This window comes from Nyctereutes procyonoides, unplaced genomic scaffold (assembly GCF_905146905.1).
Source record: "Nyctereutes procyonoides isolate TBG_1078 unplaced genomic scaffold, NYPRO_anot_genome, whole genome shotgun sequence".
NCBI classification, from domain to species: Eukaryota; Metazoa; Chordata; class Mammalia; order Carnivora; family Canidae; genus Nyctereutes; species Nyctereutes procyonoides.
In genome coordinates this window covers 75,621,898-75,643,806 of record NW_026575146.1, presented here as the reverse complement: position 1 = coordinate 75,643,806, position 21,909 = coordinate 75,621,898, and the positions used below count along the sequence as shown (strand labels likewise).

Below are 21,909 nucleotides of genomic sequence, written 5' to 3'. Positions count from 1 at the left end.
CCTTGTGTTCTCTCCCTGTGCTCTTTGAGTCTTCCTTACTCTCTCTCTCTGTCCCTCTGTCGCCTTCCCTAAATGAATCCATGCGTTTGAAGCAGTTAGCGCAGTGCCCAACACGGAAGGCAGCACTCAGCACACTGCCCTAACCCACCCCCCTAGCCTTTCCTTCCTCTCCTTTTCTTCCCTCTTCCCCTCTCTCCCATTGGCTCTTCCTGTTCCTGCATCTTCCTTCCTTCCCTTCGTCCTGGAGTCGCTTGGGAATGGCAAGTCTGGGCTCCGTTGTCGGGCTCTCGGGCTCGGTTTAAAGCCTGGCTGTGTACCCTTCGCTACACGCCAGCACCTCTCTGTGCTGTGCTCTCCCAGTCTCTTCTGTGGAGTGAGAGACCAGAACCTCCTTAGAGCAGCTGTTCTGAGCACTCAGTGGGTTGCCCAGTGCAGAGCGCTATAGATGTGTGTGTGTGTGTGTGTGTGTTGTAAGATTTTATTTATTCATGAGAGACACAGAGAGAGAGAGGCTGAGACACAGGCAGAGGGAGAAGCAGGCTCCACGCAGCAAGTCTGATGCAGGACTTGATCCCAGGACCCCGGGATCACGACCTGAGGCAAAGGCAGATGCTCAACCACTGAGCCACTCAGGCACCCCTAAAAGTGTGTTTTTTTTTAAAAAATCTTTTTTTCATTAAGTGGGGCTTTAACTTGTGACCCTGAGATCAAGAGTCTCCATGAAGCATGCTCCACCAACTAAGCCAGCCAAGAGCTGCGATAATATTTTTAATCATTATCATCATTACTTTCTATTTTATTCATTTTTTCCAATCTTTCATTTTGTGGTTTTCTTTTGTCCTTTCTCTTCCCCGCTTTTCTCTCTTCCCTTCTTTACTCTTCCCATCCCCACTACCCCCATTCCTCTCCTGCCATGAGGCTGTAGCAATCACCATAAGCCAAGTGGCTCAAAACATCACAGACCTCTGGAGGTCAGAAGCCTGAAATGAGTTAGATTGTTTTTTTTTTTGTTTTTTTTTTAAGATTTTACTTATTTATTTGAGAGAGAGCCAGAGAGCACAAGCAGGGGGAGCAGTGAAGGCAGAGGGGGAAGCAGCCTTCCTGCTGAGAGGGAGCCTGATGTGGGGCTCGATCTCAGGACCCTGGGATCATGATCTGAACTGAAGGCAGATGCTTAGTGGACTGAGCCATCCAGGTGCGGCGCCCCTGAAATGAGTTTATGGAGCTAAAGCCAAGGGCCTCATTCCTTCTGAAGGTTCCTTGCCTTAAAATCTAGAATTTTCCTACATTCCTTGGTTTGGAACCCCTTTCTCTATCTTCAAAACACAAGGCCCTGCCCTCCACCTCCATCAGCACCTGTCCTGTTCTCTGTATCCCTCTTGTGAGGGCCCCTGTCGCCACACTGGGCCCACCTGGCTCATCTAGATGAAGCTCCGCATCTCAAGATCTTTCACTTAATCAGCCACCCATGGTCCCATTTGCCCTGGGAGGTTGCAGTAGTCACAGGTCCCCAGGATTAGGAGGCAGACCTCTCTGGGGACCACTAATTCAGCCTATCATAACCCCTTTTCTATTTCTTACTCTCCCTTTCTCTCTGTTACAACCCCATCTGTCTCTGTCCTGGCGGCTTCATCCCCGTGTCCCCTAGCCCCACCCTCCACCTCAGCCAGTTGAACTGACCAGGCCCCACTGCACCCACCCCAGGATCGCAGAGGTCGCTGGCTACAGCCCTGATGACCTGATTGGCTGCTCTGCCTATGAGTACATTCACGCTCTGGACTCGGACGCCGTTGGCCAGAGCATCCACACCCGTACGTGAGACTTCCTGGCACTCTGAAACCAGCCCCCCAGCTCCCCATGCTCCAGAGAGCCTTCCCCCCAAACCCGATCCCGGCTCCCTGCTCCCCACACCCCAAGGAACCTTCTCTTTCCTGGTCCCCATACCCAAGCCCCTGCCCTCAGCACCTTCTTGCCCCATTTGTCCCTTCTGGGGCCCTGACCCCTCCCCGTCCCCTTCCCCAGTGCTGAGCAAGGGCCAGGCAGTAACGGGGCAGTATCGCTTCCTGGCCCGGAGTGGTGGCTATCTGTGGACCCAGACTCAGGCCACAGTGGTGTCAGGGGGCCGGGGTCCCCATTCTGAGAGTATCGTCTGCGTCCACTTCTTGATCAGGTAAGTGTGAGGGGGCATGTGTGGGTCTGATCTGTGTGTGTGTGGATAGGTGTGTGTGCATACAGCGTGCGTGTGTTGTGCATCCAACTCTGAGAGGGAGTGTTCACATGTGCACGTATGCAGAGCATGTGTGACTAAATGCACACAGATGTGTCTGCATGTACACACACATGCATGGGTGTGCGCACACCCATGCACATGTGTGCACTGTTCACTGAAATGGAAAAGGACTCTATATTCAACTTAAAGTGAGAAATACAGCAGAAAAAAAAAAGAAATACAGCAGAATCGTGGGGGCTTTTTAAAAATTAAAGTGTAATTTACATATAATGAATTCACTTTTTGGTATACAGCTCTCTGAGTTTTGACAAAGATGTGGGATTGTGAATTGCTTCTACAATCAAGGTATAGAGAATCACCCGAAAACATTCTGTCATAGTGAATCCCACCCCACCCCCCAGCCCCTGGCCACCAAGAGCTGTTCTCTGACCCTAGGCTTTTGCCTTTTCCAGAATGTCAGGTTCATGGAATCCTACAGTATGGAGCATTTTGAGTCTGGCATCTTTCACTTAGCATAATATATTTAAAACATATCTCCGTTGTGTGTATGAGACGCTCCTTTTTAATGCTGAGTGGTGTTCTATGGTATGAATATGAACAGACCAGAGTTTGTTTACCATTCACCAGTTGGAGGACATTTGGGCTGGTTCCTATTTCGGGTGATTACGAAAAAAGCTACTGTAAACATTCTCATAGAAGATTTTGTGAGATCATGTTTTCATTTCCCTTGGGTAAACACCTAGGCATGGAGTGGATGGGTCATATGGTCAGTGTATATTTAACTTCACAAGAAACCACCAGGTCATTTTACAAAAAGGCGGCACAATTTTGCATTCCCACCAGCCCTGCAAGGGTTCCTGTTCCTCTGCATGGCTGCCAGCATTTTGTATTGTCTGTTTTTGTCTTCTTTTAATTTTAACCATTCTGATGGATGTGCGCTGGTAAATCACAGGCTCTCCTCCACTGCATTAAGCATATTAGAAGTTTTCACCATGACAACATTGTGGCGAGGGCAGCAAATTACCACAGAAGACAAAATTACAGCTTTTCTTTGCAAATTAACTTCCAGGACATGGTATCAATTTCTAAAGCCTTAGGAGTTTTCTTACGTCTTTTTGATCAAGGACAGATTCTTTCTTTGTTTAAGATTTTACTTATTTATTCATGAGAGACACACAGAGAGAGGCTGAGGCACAGGCAGAGGGAGAAGCAGGCTCCCTGCCGGAAGCCCAATGCAGTACTCAATTCCAGGGCCCCAGGATCATGACCTGGGCTGAAGGCAGACTCTCAGCCACTGAGCCACCCAGGCACCCCTGATCGAGGACAGATTCTATTAGAAAACAGAAATGGGTAGAGGCGTCTGCGTGGCTCAGTTGGTTAAGCATCCAGCTCTTCATCTCAGCTCAGCTTTCCATTTTGCGGTCCTGAGTTCAAGCCCTGCATTGGGCTCCATGTTGGGCATGGAACTTACTTAAAAAAGAAAAAAAAAAAAAAAAGCAAGTAACAGGAATATCCATATGAGTCTTTGTATTGCACAAGAAAACAAGACTGATCATCTAGGGGTTCTCATTTTAACACCTTTCTGAATCAGAGTCTTTGAATAGCTTGTAGAGGTGGCAAGAGGCCTCCCATTGCCATTGTCACTACAAATGAGAGGGGGCCTATCCCCCCCCTCCCTTCTGGAAATGTCTTTCATTCATTGTGAGGATTTGCTTTTCTATAGCCGGGCCATGTGATTTCAGTCTTCTTTACTCTAAGCAAAGAGCAGGCCTGGCAGAAATGGGTGAGGAAAGAATAGGAGTTTACTTAATGATAGTGAAATAAGGAGTATATGGTGTTAATTGCCCTTGTTCTGTGTACTTGTTGTGTGGTGTGCAGTTGCAAGGCTATCTGTGTGTCAGGTGGTAATACTCTGTATATAAGAACCCCTCCCCTTCCACACCTGAGCCTCCGTCCATTGCAGTGAGCAATTGCTTTATAAGGAAAAAAACTCATTTACACGGGGCATTGCTGAATCTTCAGCACCCAGAACAGCGCCTGGCACCTAGTAGTTGTTCAATAAACAATAATCGCAAATACTTACATAGAGCTCACCATGTGCCAGGCACAGTTCTATGCATTTGATGTGCATTAGCCCACTTAGGCCTCATAACAACTTGGGGAGGAGGTATTATTATATTGCCTCTTTACAGGGAAGGAAAATGAGGCACAGAGAGGTTCAGCCGCATGCTCAAGGTCACACAGCTCAAAAGTGGCATGGTAGGGATTTGAACCCAGGCCACTGCCTGCAGAGCCATTGCTCTTAGCCATCAGGCAGTACTAGTTGTCTAGGAAATGTTTATGGAATGAACGAATGAGTGAACTTCGTGTGCTGAATATGCACATGTGTGAGCAAGGAGAGCATGGATTATGCATCCATATCTGTCTGTGTATAGACTTGGGGGTATATGAGCATTGCTGTTCTCCTGTGTACCATGCGTGTGTACAAGTGTGACATGTGCGTGCTTGTGTTTTTCAAAGGGGATGGGGTGGCTTTGGTCCAGCCTAAATTGGGATGTGTCCAGCCCAGAAGGGATTTGGTGAGGGTGGGGAAGGGGTTGTAGCTTCTCAAAGAGCTGGTGGGAGGACCACCCACAGGCCCTCCTGCATATTGTTATGCAAACGAGATGCAAACAAGGGTCTGGTCTTCAGCCCCCAGACCAATTCTCCAAAAGCCAGTTCCCTCAGCGAACATTTGGGTTGTCTGAGCAGCTAGAGACTGGGGGGAAGGGAGGCGCGGGGGACATAAGAAGGATATATTTATAAATCCATTCCCTTGAATATGAAAAATGTCTATGAATAGAAACTTCATAAATAAAATCTTATTCATTAAAATATATCCCTCTGAATTCTTCATATTTGGTAATGTAAGAATGTTAAATATATATACTTAATCAGTCATTTCTAAGAATATGTTTATAAGCAAATATAAAGAGAATATTTTGTTCTTATGCCTTTTTATTCTCCCCTTCTCTGTCCCTTGTCACCCCCGCCCCCACCCGTCTCCCCTCTCTACCCAGGCTGTGCTAAATGCCAACTCTTTTTTTTTTTCTGTCTCCTTCCACAGAGAGAGCTTGGGAAGACACACATAATTTTATTTTAAAAGCTATTATCATAAAAAGCATTCAACAAAAATTAAATCCTTAAAGGCAACAAGTAAATGTGGCACATTATTTTCTGCACAATGCCCTTCTGCCCCTGAACGAGATCGCCTCCTATGACAGGACGTCATCTGAAGGGGCTGCCTGGGCTGGGGGCCGGGGATGCTCCCTGACTTCCACTCCCCTTTTTGCCCTGTACCCCAGCCGGGTGGAAGAGACCGGAGTGGTGCTGTCCCTGGAGCAAACGGAGCGACACTCTCGCAGACATTCTCAGCGGGGCACCCCCTCCCAGAAGGACACCCCTAATCCCGGGGACAGCCTTGGTATGGGGCAGGGCCGGGACCGGGAGGGGTTGTGGCTCCAGAAAAGCCCAAATGCCTTAATAAAGGGCTCACCAGGCCCTGTGTGACCAGACTCCTGTCTCCTTCCTCTTCTCACTCTCTGAGCGGCATCAGATTCCTTAGTTAGCCTTCTTGGAACATGCTAGACTCTCATGCATCAGGACCTATGCACTGGCAGTTTCCTCTGCCCAGAATGCTCTTCTCTCTGCTATCCTTCGTCTTCTCCTGTGTCCTTGGGATGATTCTTTCAGTCTTGTGGCTCCTCTGCTCTGAATCCTGCTATGGCTCCCCATGGCCCCCACCCTTCAGCTGGTTGGGTCCCTGCTCCCACCTCACTGCTCCTTGGCATCCAGGAATCTTGACCCTCCCAAGTCTGGCTCCTTTCTCGGTGACTCCCCAATCCTGGACCAGCTTCTCTTCCTGTTGGTTCTTCAAGGCCAATCACCTTCTCCAAGCTGTCACTGGCAGCCAGTGCTCCTGGGTGTGGTATGGGGTCACTGATATCCTTTCCTTTTCTGGCTCAGAACTCCCCTCCAGGGACCTTAGAACCTCCTTGAGGCCCTGGGCCAGTCTTTTCTCCTAATATGCAAGCCCCCCAGAGCTGAGTGGCTGATGGCTGTTCTGTGTCACTGGAAAATAGGGTCAGTCGTGGGCCTCGGCCCAGCCGTATTGATTTTAAATAGTAAAACGTTTCCCCATCTTTGGGCAGTTGCTACTATCCCGAGCCTACTGTGTGCCCCCCACCCTGCACTGGCCCCCCGAGGACCCTCCACGGTCTCACCAGAATCTGGCAACGGAAGGGATTAGACTTGGTCCAGTAAGCGTTCTGCAGAACTTAGCTCCGCAGCACGTGAATGGCATCCCCTCTGATACTTTGTTGAAAATGTCAATGAGGCTCCCTGGGGTTGGTGTGGAGGGCTCTGCCCCTCAGCCCTGGATGACCATTCTGTGTCCTCCCCATCTCTGCGTCTCGTAGATGCCTCTGGTCCCCGGATCCTGGCCTTCCTGCACCCCCCTGCCCTGAGCGAAGCCACCCTGGCCGCTGATCCCCGCCGCTTCTGTAGCCCTGACCTTCGTCGCCTCCTGGCACCAATCCTGGATGGGACTTCAGTAGCCGCCACCCCCAGCGCACCCCTAGCCACACGGCGCCCCCAAAGTCCTCTTCCGGTAAGCAGTTCCTCCTGAGTAAACCCTCAGGATCCATGCTGCTTTGGCTTCTGGCTTTTGAATCTTGCTATTCTCTGGGCCTCAGTTCTCCATCTGTGCAATGGGAAGGCTGTGGTTCCCTTAAGACCTACATCTCAGATTCTTCAACTTTTATCTGGACCAAAACCTGGGATATTTGGGACTGCCATGGGTGACCCCCTCCTTGCTTTCTGACCAATCATCCAGGCTCTCAAACAGTCAAGAATGTCTAATGTCTTAAATTACACAAACCAGGATTCAAGTCCTGAATCTGCCACTTACCAGCTATGTTGTCCTGGGCAAGTGGGCTCTCCGTGTCTTTATATATATATAATTAGGATCACAGCAAGTAGCTATCTCATTGATTGTTTTGAGGGTTCATTGAGATCATTCATGGGAAGTGCTTAGTAGACACCTGATACCTAGTAGGTGCTCAGTATACCAGAGCAGTTACATTTTTTACGTGAGTTCACATAGTGTGACTTTTTTTTTTTTTTTGAAGATTTCTTAATTTATCCATGAAAGACACAGAGACATAGGCAGAGGGAGAAGCAGGCTCCCTGCGGGGAGCCCAATGTGGGACTCCATCCCAGGACCCTGGGATCACGCCCTGAGCTGAAGGCAGACGCTCAATCACTGAGCCACACAGGCACCCATAGTATAACCTTTGACTCAGGGGCCCATATTATATGATGTTGACTTTCTCATCCTTACCCAACCACCCCCACCCCTAAAATCTTTTCTCCACCAGCAAAATAAGACTGTGGCCTTTGACCTCACCTGGGAGAGTGGACTCTGCATCATTTTTACCCAAACTTCAGATTCCAAGACCTTTAACTCTAGAGGGCCTGAATACCTTGGCCTCAGGCTTTAGTCTTTTAATCTTTGAGTTTACCCTGTCAAGCTATCCCTAGCTTCTTCCACCTACTGAACACCGGGGTCCAGAATTCATTCACTTTTGCTGTTTGACTTCCTTGGTGTCCCAGCCATCTGACATTTAACCCTCACTTCTACCCCTGAGCTCAAATACCAGACTATCTTACTGTTAACATTTCCTAGGCTCCAGATTTCCTTTAAGTGGCTACTCTCTCCCCACAGGCTGATCTCCCAGATGAACCACTCATGAACATGGAGAATACACACAAACTCTTGGCCTCAGGGAAAGACCTTGAGGCTGTGGAGACGGATCTAGATATAGCTCAGGTAAGGGCTGGCCTGGAAGAAACAGTCTATGTCTGTGCTCTGGGGGCTGATATATCTGAGCTTTAGAGAGGGTGACTGAATGGTTAGGGGCATGAGTGGATGGATGGATAGAAAGGTCACTGTATTCATTAGGTGGATGATGGTCGATGGATGGATGATGGTTAGATAGATACATGGATGGATGGATGGATATTGGATGTTTGGATGAGTAGTTAGGCCACTGGTTCTTTGGATAGATGATGGATGGATGGATACTTGAATGTTTGAGTGGCTAGATAAATGACAGTGATATGATGTATTATATATTGCTGCATAATAAATCATCCCCAAACAGAGCACCTTGAAAGAAGTAACATTTATTTAGTCACACTATTTCTGAGATTCAGGAATCTGGGAGCAGCTCAGCTGGTTTTTGCTGAGTCCCTTGTTTGGATGAAGTCAAGCGCTCCATCAGGGGTTCAGTCATGTGGGGCTAGAGGATCCACTTCCAAGCTCATATACATGGTTGTTGACAGGCATCAGCCCCTCACTGGCTCTGGCTGGAAGCCTCAGTTCCTTACCACATAGGCTGTCTGGCTTTCCCCAAGGCAAGGAATCCAAGAGATAACAAGAGTGAGCCCAAGACAGAAAATGCAGTCTTTTATAACCTAATCTCAGAAGCAACTATATTTATTGGTCATACAGACCAACCCGGATACAATGCAGAAGGCATCTCCATACACCAGAAGGTGAGGATCATTGGGGCCCCCAATAATTCATGTCTCTCCCTCCTGCAAAATATACTCACCTCTTCCCAAGTGCCCCCAAAGTCTCTTCCCATGACAGCATCAGCCTAAAGTCTGGAACCTCATCACCTACATCAGGCCTGAGAGTGGTGAAGCCCTCACTCTGTTGGCCTGTGAACTAAAGAGACAAGTGATGTGCCAGCCACATGCCCCATATACAATGGTGGGACAGGCACAAAGTACGGCCATGTGTTCTCCTATTCAAAAAGAGCGAGAGGATTGGAGGGTGTACAGGTGTCACTGGTCCACAGCAATTTTGAAATCTGGTTGGACAACTGTGGGAAGTTCCTTGATGAGAACTTATTCCTACTACTTTCTCCATGGTTCTTGACTCCACCCTCTAGACTAGACTCCTTGCTTGGACTCCTCCTTGCTTCTTCATAAAAGGTAACATGTTTTTGCAGCTGAGAGGGTTTTCATGACCTGCTTTCTTGTTAGGGGACTTTGGTGACCCAAAGGCTCTTTTCATTTAGTAACCATCTCTGTCCCTTCCAGTCCAAGCTGGCAACATTTCTGTTTATATATTAATCTGTAAAAAAAAAAAAAAAAAGTGTGGGTCTTATGTGAATCTCTTTGGAGTTCACTCCATTACACAAAAGTCATGCCCATGATCTCTTTGAGATAAGCCCCTACCTTGGGGCTTTTACTGAGATGCTGAGTGACAGTGCCTGGAAGTTTAATAGAAGCCCTGTTGTCTGATTGAGAAGACACATCCTTAAACTCTAGTGCGCCGTTGTCTGACTGCAGGATATTCTAGGCAACACCTTTGATCTTTCCAAAGCCATCACCAAGAATTTTATAGTCACACCTTGGGCTTCATCTTTAGACCATGCCTTCCCAAGAGTGCTCTTTTTGGCTCAGGTTTAGCATCCTTTGCCATCTGGGCAAACACAAGGTGAAGGCTGCAGTCCTCCCGTCTGCCAAGTCTATCCAAGACTCCTGACATCAGTTACAAGCTTGGGAGGCCCCAGGGCCATCCGCACTTCAGATTAGCTGCCTACAAATTCAGAGATTCCCACTGAGTCCCTCAGTTTCAATAATTGCTAGAAGTAGCTCTAGAGAGACACCCCTGGGTGGCTCAGTGGCTGAGCATCTGCCTTTGGCTCAGGGTGTGATCCCGGGGTCCTGGGATCGAGTCCCACATTGGGCTCCCCACGGTGAGCCTGCTTCTGCCTCTGCCTATGTCTCTGCCCCCTCTCTGTCTCTCTCATGAATAAATAAATAAAATCTTAAAAAAAAAAGTAGCTCTAGAACTTAGGACAGCACTGGACTTATGATAATAGTTTTATTATAGTAAAAGAATATTATAGCCAAAGGAAGAGGTGCATAGGGTGGAATCTGGGACCGGGAGGGTCCCACATGCAAAGCTTTCATGACCCCAGAGACATATCACGCTCCTGGGAGCATACATGATGTATCACCACACCAGGAAGCTCACCCAAGCTGTGATGTCCAGAATTTTGTTTTTTTTTAATGATTAATTTATTATTTATTTGAGAGAGAGAGAGAGAAAGAGAGAGACCATAAATAGGGGGAGGGGCAGAGGTAGAGAATATCCAGACTCCTGCTGAGCACGGAGTCTGACATGGGGTTCCATCCCAGGACCGTGAGGTCATGACCTGAGCCGAAACCAAGAGTCGGATACAACCAATTGAGCCAGCCAGGTGCCCCAGGTGTCCAGTTTTCACTGAAGTGTCATTATGTATGCATGACTGGATTATTCCCCATGTAGTTAACCTTAATCTTCATCTTACCTCCCTGATACACACGCTTCCCCTGGAGGTCAGTCTGATCTCACGTGGCCCCAACCCTCCCATCACACGGTTGGCCATTCAGGCATGACCAGCCCCCAGCTTGAGTCATCTTGTTGGCACAGTACCAGATATGGCCCCAGGGGCTCACCCCGAGGAGCAAAGACATATCTGGCCATTCGGGAAATCACTACGAGCTGGGGCAAAGACCACACCTCATTTTGGGTAAAGTTGATTCTTCACAGGGAGGTTGAGAATCTTCCAAACCTTCAAGTTTCAGCTCCTTCTGTTTAACATTTCTCTTCTTAGGGCACCTGGGTGGCTCAGTGGTTGAGCGCCTGCCTTCAGTTCAGGTTATGATCCTGGGGTCCTGGGATCGAGTCCCACATCGGGCTCCCCACAAGGAGCCTGCTTCTCCCTCTGCTTATGTCTCTGCCTCTCTCTCTGTGTCTCTTATGAATAAATACATTCTTTAAAAAGAAAAGATTTCTCCTCTTGCCTTTACTCAGTGGCAAGAAGAAATCAGGCAGCCGTTCAGCATTCTGGCTGGCAATCTCACAGGTGGATTGCCCGGCTCACTAGTTATGTGTTCTGAGTTCCACAAAACTGCACACAACACTGGTGCTAAACTTTAGTCACTTCACAACAAAAATCCCCTTTCCTTGGGCTTCTGGTCACGTGTTCCTCACCTCCCTTTGTGCCCTCACTGGCCAGCTCCTTGTGCTTCATGTTTCCATTAATAGTTTGTTCAAGGCAATCTAGGCTCTGACTGGCTCTTCAAAGCCCTTCCAGCCCCTGCCCTTGCCCTACTGCCCAGTGCCAAATCCACTCTGCATTTTAGGCTTTTTGTTAGGGCAGCGCCCCACTCTTGGGATCAAAATTTTACTTGCTGTATGTTTCTGGGTAACACAATCCCCTAAAACTGAAAATAACAAGCGTGTATTAGCTCACATAATTTCTGGGGATCAGGGGCCTGGGAGTCACTTAGCAGGGTGGCTTTTGCTCTGGGTCTCTTGCGAGGTTGCAGTCCAGATGTCATCACCCAGGGCTGCGGTGACTTGAAGGCTTGAAAGGGACTAGAGGGTGCACTTCCAAGATGACTCACTGGTTTGCTGGCGGGAGGTCTGTTTCTTGCCATGTGAGCCTCTCCGTAGGGCTTCTCACAGAGCACGTGACCTGAGAGAGTTTGCAGCAGAAACAGAAGCCATGGTACCTTTATAATCTGATGTCCAGAGTCACACACTATCATCCCCTCAATATTCTATTGTTCCCAGATCAACCCTGGTCACCGTAGTAGGGGACTATACTAGGACACGAACACCAAGAGGTGAGGATCCTTGGGAGCCACCTTGGGGACTGGCTACCAGAGTCCTTCCACCCATTCTACAGATGAGGAAAGTGAAGCTCAGACTCTTGATGTCAGCCACACGGGCACACAACTCAGAGGTGGTAGAGCTGGGACTCAAGGCTCTTGTTCTTAACCTCCTTCTGCTTCCCGCAGGATGTCGATGCTCTGGATTTGGAGATGCTGGCCCCCTACATCTCCATGGATGATGACTTCCAGCTCAACTCCAGTGAGCAGCTACCCAGGGCCTTCCACAGACCTCCAGGAGCCATCCCCAGGCCCCGTGCACGGAGCTTCCATGGCCTGTCACCCCCAACCACTGAGTCCTCCCTGCTGCCCCGCTGGGGGAGTGACCCCCGGCTGAGCTGTTCCAGCCCTTCCAGAGGGGACCCCTCGGCCTCCTCCTCCATGGCTGGAGCTCGGAAGAGGTGAGGATATAAGGGGAGGGACCCCCTGTCTTGCTTCTGCCTCCTGTTTCAGCCCCATCCCTCATCATTCCTCCTACTGACCTGCTGGCCTCTGCTCCAGCTGGACTCTCGGTGTCCCCAGCCCATGCCATGTTCGTTTCAACCTCTGTTTTTGCCTCAGCTGTGCCCCCCCACCCCAGAGTGCCCTCCACTGTTCTTTTTGTTTATCCAGTCCACCAGAGCCCTCTCCTTTGGAACAGATTTTTATCTGGCCTAGTGATGATTTTTGTCACAGTTAAAAGGACATTGCAAGTGTCAAAGCAACTGTCTAAAACCAAGTTTCCTAACACCTTTGAGAATCTGTGGAAAGCTATGGACTCTTTCCCAAGAACATTTACACATACATACAGACGCACAATTTTGCATATAATTTCAGAGGGTTCATGTCTGCCTTCCAGAGACATTAAATTACTAATACTCGAGTTTTTACTTTCCATGTTGTAGGCATGTGCCCATTTAGTGTCCAGAATGGTCCCTTTACTATCTGTATGAGGCTTTATGGATACATCTCATTATTTCCCAAGGCTCTCAGCTTGGTGCTGGATATACAGTGGGTTCCTAAATAAAGACTTACTGAACAAGGGAAGGAGGAAATTAATAAATACAGCAGATGGATGGATGCTGAGTGGGTGGGTGGTAGATGGATCACTGGATGAATGGGAAGATGGATTGGTGGATGGGTGGGTAGATGGGTGGATGGATGGGTGGATGTATGATTGGTGGATGGAGAGATGGGTAAGTGGGTAGATGGATAGATGATGGATGGATGGGTGGATGGTGGATGGATGGGTGAGTGTATGAGTAAAGGAATAAACAGGCACCTGGGAGAGTGAATGAGTGCTTATCACCTGCTTACAGTGGTGCCCACACCTGCTTGGGTTGTTGTGTTCTGAGATTCTGTTTCCCTCCAGGACCCTAGCTCAGAGCTCAGAAGACGAGGCTGAGGGGGCGGAGCTGCTGGGAATGAGACCCCCAAACGGTCCCCTAGCCCAGAACCTGAAAACTTCCTGCTGCCTCCCCTCAGCCTGGTATGTTGGGTGACTCATGTGATTCTCTGGCCCTCAGAACCTAGTGGCCTTAAGCCTACTGTTTTATGGGTGGGAAAACCAGAGAGGGGCAGGTACTGGCTGAAGGTCAAATGGAAGGTCAGTCATCCAGGTGAGGCTAGGACCTTGATTTGCTAGCTCAGGTCAGGGGTATGGAAGAGCTGTGCAAATTTATGTAAGTTGGTGGTAAGTTCTAAGAAGAAAAATTAAGCAGGGTGAAGGGGAGAAATGACAAATGTTAGTAGGTATAGGAACCTCCTCTTCTCCCGAGAGCCTCCCCCCAAACCTAGACAGTTCTTGGCCTTGGATTATTAGTGTAGCATTAAGAGTCCAGACACTGGAGTCAGACTGACTTAAGTTGAAGTCCCAGGTCTGCCACCTAGTAACTGTGAGACCATCGGGCAGGTGGATGGGACCACTGTGAACCTCAGTTTCCTCATCTGGGAAGTGGGATGGTTACATCTCACAGGACTCAAGAGAAACAAATGAAATTAGGCCCATCCTTAGTGGCTGTGATAAATAGTATAAAAATAAGCAAGCAAAGGCAGCATCCCGTATCCCGCCTTCCCCCATCTCCCTGCTTCCATCTCACCTCTGCTGTCCTTTCTGCCCTTTCCAAAACCCCTCCTAGGCTGCACCACTTCCTCCCTCCAGGACCTTCCATGGCTCTCTGGCTCCTCACTCAGAGCAGGGCTATTTGTGGTTGATAGTATCAACAGCTGATATTTACCGAGTGCTTACCTTGCAGCAGACACTGTACTAAGTGCCTTGCATGATTAAGTTATTTAATCCCCATGACCACTCTTAAGATGTTGTTGCCATGGTCGTTACTATTAGCATTCACATTTGCACATGAGAGGACAAGCAACTGCATGGGTCAGTGTCTAGGAATCAGCAAGAGATGGTGCATCACCATGGGGCCAGCAGCACAGGGAGCTGGCACTGTCCCTTGCCTGAAGGCACAGGGCAGAGGGTGGTCACTCGATCCTGGAGACAGTAGGTCTTGTGAGAGCCAAAACCTTCCATGGCGGGACACAGCCAACCCAGGACGACCCAGCAGAGATACAGCTAGATCAGATACCCTTGCTTTCTCGTCCATTATGCTGGCATCTCCTGTTAACATGAACATGCGGAGCAAGGCTGCATATTGATTGGGTCCATGTGCATCGTCTACCTGCTGGGGCACAGGTGAAGGGCAGGACGGGGCTCTGGAGGGACACACGGAGGAGATGTAGGACATTGGCTTAATCCACAGTCACACAGCCCATAAGTGGCCGCTGGACCGTGCAGAGCTCTTAACCACATTGCACCATCCTGTCTCCTGGGATATTGATGATGATGATGGTGGTGGCAGCTTTGTCTCTCTCCTACAGAGTTTCCTTCTGACAGGAGGGCCAGCCCCAGGGAGCCAGCAGGATCCCAGCACCCACCTCCTGGAACTGAATGAGCCCCTGCGTGAGTAGCAAGGCCCTGGATCCCTCTCTCCCCAAGAAGGTGCCCCAGATGGTTGAGAGGGGGGGCAATCCAGAAGGTTGGGGGCGGCTGTCAGTGCCTGTATGCAACCCTGGTAAAGACAGACATCCCCTTTCTGCTCTCAGCAGCACTGTGAGGAGGAAAGAGAGGCCCCGAGGGGTGGAAGGCAGAGGCTTCCCAGAGCTGCCCTTTGGGGTGGAAGCTGAGCCACCAGGCTCAGTCTAGGCCTCCCGAAGCCTGTGTCTGATTATGCTTTGGGCTTGTCCTGCCTTGGTCATTCCCAGCTACGTGGCTTTGGGAAATAGTTTTTGCTTCTGGAGCCTTGCCTCCTCTGACAGATGTGTTATAATAGTTCTTACCTTAAGGAGATGTGTGCAGGAACTATGGAGGGGCAGCACAAGGAGAGCCCAGCACAAGATCTGATTGGTAGTAAACACTCAAGAAATGTCTGCCCTCACGCCATGTTGGCCCCAGAGCCCCGCCACCGAGCCACAGAGCGAGACCGGCTGCTAGACTTGTTTGTGCTACCATCCTCACCTTCCAGCACACCTGTCAGTAGCCAGAGCTCCACTCCAAACCTCCACACATCTGACCCAGGCCTCCCTCCGCTCCAAACTCATCCATGGCTCCCTAGTGCCCTTCCGAGAAAGAACAGGCTCCTCACCTTGTCCTCCAATCTCTGCGGGGTCTGACTGCTGCACATCCTCTGTTCCAGCCACAGTTATGGTCTTTTGTTTGGTTCATTCTGTCCTTCAGACATGAAACAAAGATTTAATGAACACAAATAAGTGCCAGGCACTGTCCTGGGAGCTGGGACACACCTGTGAACAAAACCGAAATCCCTGCTGTCACAGAGCTGAAGGGAGGCAAGAGAGGGAAACACATGCTTCTGGGAAAAATAATGCATGCAAAGGGAAAAGGAACTCTGGGGTGGGGGGAGGGGGGTGGGATTTCAATTTCAAGTAGTACAGTTAAGAGTGGTCTCATTGAGAAAGTGACATTTGAGCAAAGACTTGAAGGAAGTGAGAGAGTGAACCATGAAAATTTCTAGGGGAAGAGCATTCGAGGTGGAAGGAAGAGCAAATGCAAAGGTCTGAGGTAGAAGTGTATCTTAGCTGGGGGAAGCAAGGCCAGTACAGCTGCAGCAAAGAAGGAAGAAGGGTTGGGGGACTAATTACATGGGGACTCCAGAAGGCATCCTGCTGACTTTGAAGCAATCTGGCTTGAGGAGATAGCCTCAGGGCCTTTGCATATGCTGATCCTTCTGCCTGAAATGCTTTTCCTTCTATTCTTTGCCTAATTACTGCATCCTTTAGATCTCAGATCAAATATTACCCCTTCTGTGGAGCCCTCCCTAACTTCCTAAGCTCATGGTGTTTGTCATTTGATTTTTGGCTGACCTCTCCCTGTGGGTATGAGCCGTGTGAGGGCAGGGGCCAGGCTTATCTTGTCACTGCCATACTCTACAGTCTGGGTTAGGCAGGGCAGTGGCTGAGCACAGAGCAGGGCCTCAGTACGTTTGTAAAGGAAGAACTAAGATTTATCTAGCACTCACTCTGTGCCAAGTTTTGTGCGAAACCTACTGTATACACAATCGAACTGACACCCCTTGCTGGAACTCAGGATGGGGAGTTTCGTCTGTCCCATTACCTGCCCTGTCCCCCTGTGCCTGGCACACAGCAGGTGCTCAGTAGACATTTTCCGAATGGGGTAGGTATAAGTAAGTACGCCTGTTCCCTCAGTAACGACAGCTCATTTACTGAGCGCTCACCAGTGCTAATTATTGTTCAAAGCACTTTACAGGGATTCACTGGTTTACTTCCCACGGCAGCCCTGGAAAGGAAGTAGCAGTAGCCCATTTTGCAGATGAGGTAGCTGGCGCAGAGAGAGGTGAAGTCACCTGCCTCGGCTCACACAGCAAGTAAAGAGCGGCAAACTCAGGCAGCATCTGGCTCCAGCTGCCTTAAACATCCCGAGCACCCGAGGTTCAGAGATTAGAACTTGCCCACGATTTTCCTACGATGTGAATCCAGGCACACCTGCCTCACCACCCACGCTTTTAACTGTCATGAGGGGAAGATGGGTTTGGGTAGTAATTCCCCACTGGCTGACCTTCCCATCTTCCCCCACAGGCCTGGGCCCCTCGCTGCTCTCTCTCTACCCGGATGAGGACACCGTAGAGCCCAGGAGCCACTTCCAACCAGCGGTGGGCTTGGCCCAGGCCAACTGAGCCAGGCCCTCTTCCCTTCTCCCTGCCACTCCCCAGAAAGGACCTCAACCACACTCCACGCCGGCAGCCAACGCACAGGATGGGGGTGCCAAGAGAGGGGTTCCCTCTCTCTTCTTGGTGGCCCCTGCCCATCTTGGGCCTACCTCAGCCCTCACCCCTCTGCCCCTGACATCTGGGGGCTCTTTGGGGTGGTCTCAGCTCAGTGACCTCTGGGAGGGGGGTCCCTGGAGCCCTCCTCCTCCTTCTCTCAGGACTTCCCTTGGGTTCTCAATACTGCTTACCTCATCTCTTTCTCCAACTCTCCTGGCTCAATTTTGGTAATTGGGGCGGGGAGGGGGAGGTTGGGATTCAGACCTGTGTTTCTGGGCTCTGGGGAGTATTGATAACCATGATCACCTTTCTTTCCATCCATCTTTCTTTTATTTTTATCTTTGTTGTTTTAATGATGTTTTTAATCGCTATGAATTGCCTGGGGTCCATGAGAATGCAGGACCCTGATCCCCCCTCCTCCCTCAGGTGTTAATGGGGAGGGGCCTCTGGCGCAGACTTCACCCCTAGCAACTTCTGATCAATCCCTTAGCCTCCCAAGTGGCCACCCCGCTCCACCCGCCCCTCCACTTGGGACTTCTGCTGCCCCCAGCCTTGCCAGGACACTAGCTCCATTTACGGGCTTCCTATTACCAGGGGTAACCTGCAGCTTCCTCTGCTCCCGGACCATGCAACCTCAAGCTCTCTATGCTTCTAGACCACACAACCTCAGACCTTCTCTAGTCCTAGACTGCACAGCCCCCAGCAGGTTGGGTTCAGACCCCATATCCCCCAAACCCCTCTTCTCGTCCTGGACCCACCACCTCTAGCGCTGTCTCTTTTCATACTTCCGTGGTCTCCTAAGTTGTCTGGTTCTAGGTCTCACAGCTCCCAGGTCCCTCAAGCTCCAGAGCCTACACCCACCAGAGTCCTCTGGTTCTAGAACTCACTCTGACTTCCTCTGGTTCCAGACCTCTCTGTAAATAAGTCTCCCTTGTACCAGATGTCACATGCTCCAACTCCTGCTGATTCCACCTCTTACAACCAACAACTGCCTCTGATTCCAGACTGAACCCACAACCCAAGCTTCATATTGGTTTTAGTCTTCCTCATGTGTGATACATTTGGCTCCAAACCCAGAATTCCAAATTTCTAAGTCATTTTGGTGGTACACTTCACAATGCCCAGCTCATTCCTTTTCAACTTTTTACACTCAACACTTGTTTTTCCAATCAAAGAAGAGTAAAATGAGTTTTATGTCACTCTTACAACCATTATAGTACTTCCAGGGCAGACACCGCATGCCAGGTCTCTTCTGCTCTAGACCTTGTGACCTCCACCATCCACTGGTTCCTGACTACATCACCTTTAGAACTTGCAGTTCGCAGGACCCTGTGATTCCAGAGATGATTATCTCTTTTCTCTGATTTCTGAACGTGGCTTCAGATGTCTTCTGATTCCAGACCTCACCCTGTTAATTCCCATGGTTCTAGACCCCACAATCTTCAGTTCGCTCTCCAGATCTTATGACTCCAAATTACTCTAGATCTAGAACTTAGCTTTCAGACATCTTCTGATTATAGACCTTGCCTTTATACATTTTTCTAGACCCTACAATGCCCAACTCCTGATTTTAGATCTCATGACTCCAAAATCTCTCTGGTTCTAGAACTCAGTTCTTAGAGTTTTGCGAATTCTATTCTTGCTCTATAGATTCCTCTGGTTCTAGGCCTCACAGCCTCCAGCTATCTCTGACTTCAGATCCAAATTCTTTTGGTTCTAGAACTTAGCCTCCAGGTATTCCTGATTCTACAATCTGGATGTCACCCTGTGGATTCCTCTGGTTTGGATTCCTCTGACTCTCTGATTCCAGACCCCATCCTCGTAACTCTATTCTAGGCTTCCTATCCTACTCAACTTGCCCCACTTCCCGTTCTGTCTCAAGTCTTCCCATTCCAAGTCCCTCTGCTAGGGGACTTCATGCTCAAGCCTCGCCATCCTCAAGCTCATACCTTACAGTTTCCCTGTCCTAGAGCCACCATCACTGCCCCCCTCAGCTCTCCAGGGATGCACTTAGCTTTACTTTACCCCAGGTACCTGGGGGGACCTGGGGCTCCCTTTACAATCCAAGAGACTTCCCCAGCCGCACAGAGACACGCACAGCCCTATCTGCATATCACAGGGTGGGGAGAGAGGCCAGGACTCCTCAGTCCTCTACACCACCTTTGTGTCACTCTTACTTTCCAACCCTATTTCTACGATGGTGCTACTCGGGTCTCCCACACAAAAAGGCCTCCCTCTCTCAGCTCAATTCACCCCCTTTTTGGAAGGCACTTCTCACTCTGTTTTGTCATGGGATGGCCTATCCAGATTGGTGCTATGGGGGAAGAGGGTCTGGGCCCTCTCTCCCTCAGGGGGTAATCTGGGCCCTCAAATTAGGTTCGGGGAACTGGGCTGGGTTGGGGAAGGGAAGGGACTGGACCAGCCACTCTGGCTCTGAAACCCACTAATTTCTACACCACCATAAAGATCTTGCCTTGGTAGGCACCAGAGCTCCGTGTGTTGACTCATCTGTGGGGTTGCTTCAGGGTATGTGGGTACACTGGCTGTTCCATGTCGCTGTGTGTGTGTATGGTTGTGTTCCTATATGGGACTATGTAAAGTTGTATGCCTGGAGATGTTGTAAGTCTATTTATTGTGACATTTACTGTGACATAATTCTGTGAACCTGTGAGGGGTGGGGAGTTGTAATTTCTTCTACCTGTATGTTAGTATCTGAGTGAAATGATTCTGCTTTGTGTTTCTGGTTACTTTGGGTTTCTGTGTTCCTGAATGTGGGAGGTTTTGTGGTGTTACAATTATGCTTACACATATGGGACTGTTTTGACACTATCATTCTGTATACTGGTATCTGTATGACATGGTTCTCTGTACTTGAGTGTGTGTGTGTGTGTGAGAAAGAAAGAGAGAGGGAGAAAGAGAGACTGCGTGTCTACGGATTCAGGTGCAGATGGGTGTGCCGGTTCTGTCCCATCTCTATATGACTTTTATAATAACCCTCTTCCTATGTTCCATGCAGGAATCTTTTTTTATTACTACTTTTAAAATTTTTAAGTAATCTCTATACCCAACGTGGGGTTTGAAATCATGACCCCAAGGTCAAGAGCCACATGCTCTACTGAGCCATGACCCTATCATGTAGGAATCTTTTTAAAGAAATAAAACTTTCAGGCCTCGTTGCTCCCTTGCCTAAAATGCTTTTTTCTTCCTTCCTCCTTCACCCTTGGTTATCTCCTACTCATTCTCAGCTCTTGGTTCAAACATCCCCTCCTCCAGGAACTCTTCCCTGCTTGTCCAACAGGGTGAGCCCCTCCTCTCCCCTCTCAGGTCTAGGTACTCAATACCACTCTGAGTATTTTATCGGAGTGTATATAAAAAGTGCTTACTCTGTGTTAGGCCCTCTGCCAAATACTTTATTCCTATGATCTTATCAAATTTCCTCTAATCATATATAATAAGCACAGTTATTGTCCCCATTTTACAGAAGAGGAAACAAGTTCAGAGAGGATGATCACTTGCCAGGGTCACACAGCAGGGAAGGACTGAGCTGGATTCGAATCCGGGATTCAAATCCATCACAGCAGCCTTCCCATACACACTTCTAAAAATCTCAAAAATCTAGAGTCTAGGGACAGTGGAGTAGGGCTTAAGAGCACAGAATCAGATGGGACAAGGTGAAGTCCTGGCTCTGCCACTCTCGTTGTATGACCTTGGGGAAGAAGTTGGTTGACTTCTACAAACCTTGGTGTCCTCAGTGGTAAAATGGAGCTGATGCTATTATCTACCTTCTAGGCTGATTGTTGGCTACGATACGAGGTGGTGGGATCAGGCTGTCAGGACAAGGCGACTGAGAAGTGGGACAGCTGTGGTTGTAGGATGGGAGCCCCAGTAGGTCCTTAAATGATTTAGTGCCATAGTTCCACAGGAGGAGCAGTTGAGGGCTTGGAGAGGATGGTCTGCTAGGATGTAATGGTTGGATGTGTGTGTGTGTGTGTGTGTGTGCATCTGGAGATGTTGCCTGGGGCTATCCTATTCAGTGTATCTTAGGTAATGCAGTAGAAAGAGTAGGTTTTTCTAAGGGCACTGTGGCAGGCTGGGGACTAGGAGATGAGGATGAAGAAAGGAGATGGTGCAACAAACTTCTGAGCCTTGCTCAGGACTAGGGCATCCAGAGCGCCTTCAGTTAACAGAGATACAGTTAACCTTCAGGGTTGGAACTTTAGTCTCTTGGTTTGAGAATCCACGCATTTTTCAGAGGGGGGTAATTGCCCCTAATTGCTCAAGGTCACCCAAATAACCGGCCGTAGGGCTAGTCTCCCGGCTCTGGTTCTGCGTGGGGCACGGGGCTGCTTTGCAGCCACACCCGCCCACCCAAGAAGACCCCGGGGAAATCGCAGGGGAACCCCCCTCCAGAACTTAGGCGGCCTTCGAACACGGCAACTTCGCGAGCGCGGGCCCGGCCAGACCTTCCCCGCTCGCCCCCGCCCCGCGCGCCCCCTTTCGCCCTCCCCATTGGCTCGTTCTACGAAGGGCGCTGTCTAGGGGCCCTCTGGTCACCTTGTCCTCCGCGCGCTCTATGGAGAAAGGGCCCTGCGCAGGCGCGCGAAGGGAGCCTTCGGGGCCCGC

General features: G+C 49.5%; 1 protein-coding gene and 1 long non-coding RNA gene across 2 annotated transcripts in view; one reads left to right on the top strand and one right to left on the bottom strand.

Annotated features, from left to right (window-relative positions):
* The window catches only part of HIF3A (hypoxia inducible factor 3 subunit alpha), a 29,878-nt gene extending 9,478 nt beyond the window's left edge, over positions 1-20,400 (top strand). The window contains 10 exon segments of the mRNA XM_055311565.1: positions 1,705-1,811; positions 2,023-2,170; positions 5,575-5,693; positions 6,688-6,878; positions 7,995-8,099; positions 12,137-12,408; positions 13,359-13,420; positions 13,423-13,475; positions 14,867-14,948; positions 17,099-20,400. Coding sequence (XP_055167540.1) covers positions 1,705-1,811; positions 2,023-2,170; positions 5,575-5,693; positions 6,688-6,878; positions 7,995-8,099; positions 12,137-12,408; positions 13,359-13,420; positions 13,423-13,475; positions 14,867-14,948; positions 17,099-17,196 — 1,237 coding nt within the window. The 3' untranslated portion in view covers positions 17,197-20,400.
* On the bottom strand, positions 8,446-21,895 carry LOC129500781 (uncharacterized). Its single transcript, XR_008662601.1, has 4 exons — positions 21,841-21,895; positions 15,631-15,716; positions 11,587-11,811; positions 8,446-9,413 (listed from the first exon to the last, which is right to left on the bottom strand). It is a non-coding gene; the product is annotated as an uncharacterized LOC129500781 (long non-coding RNA).
* Between the last annotated feature and the right edge of the window lie 14 nt (positions 21,896-21,909).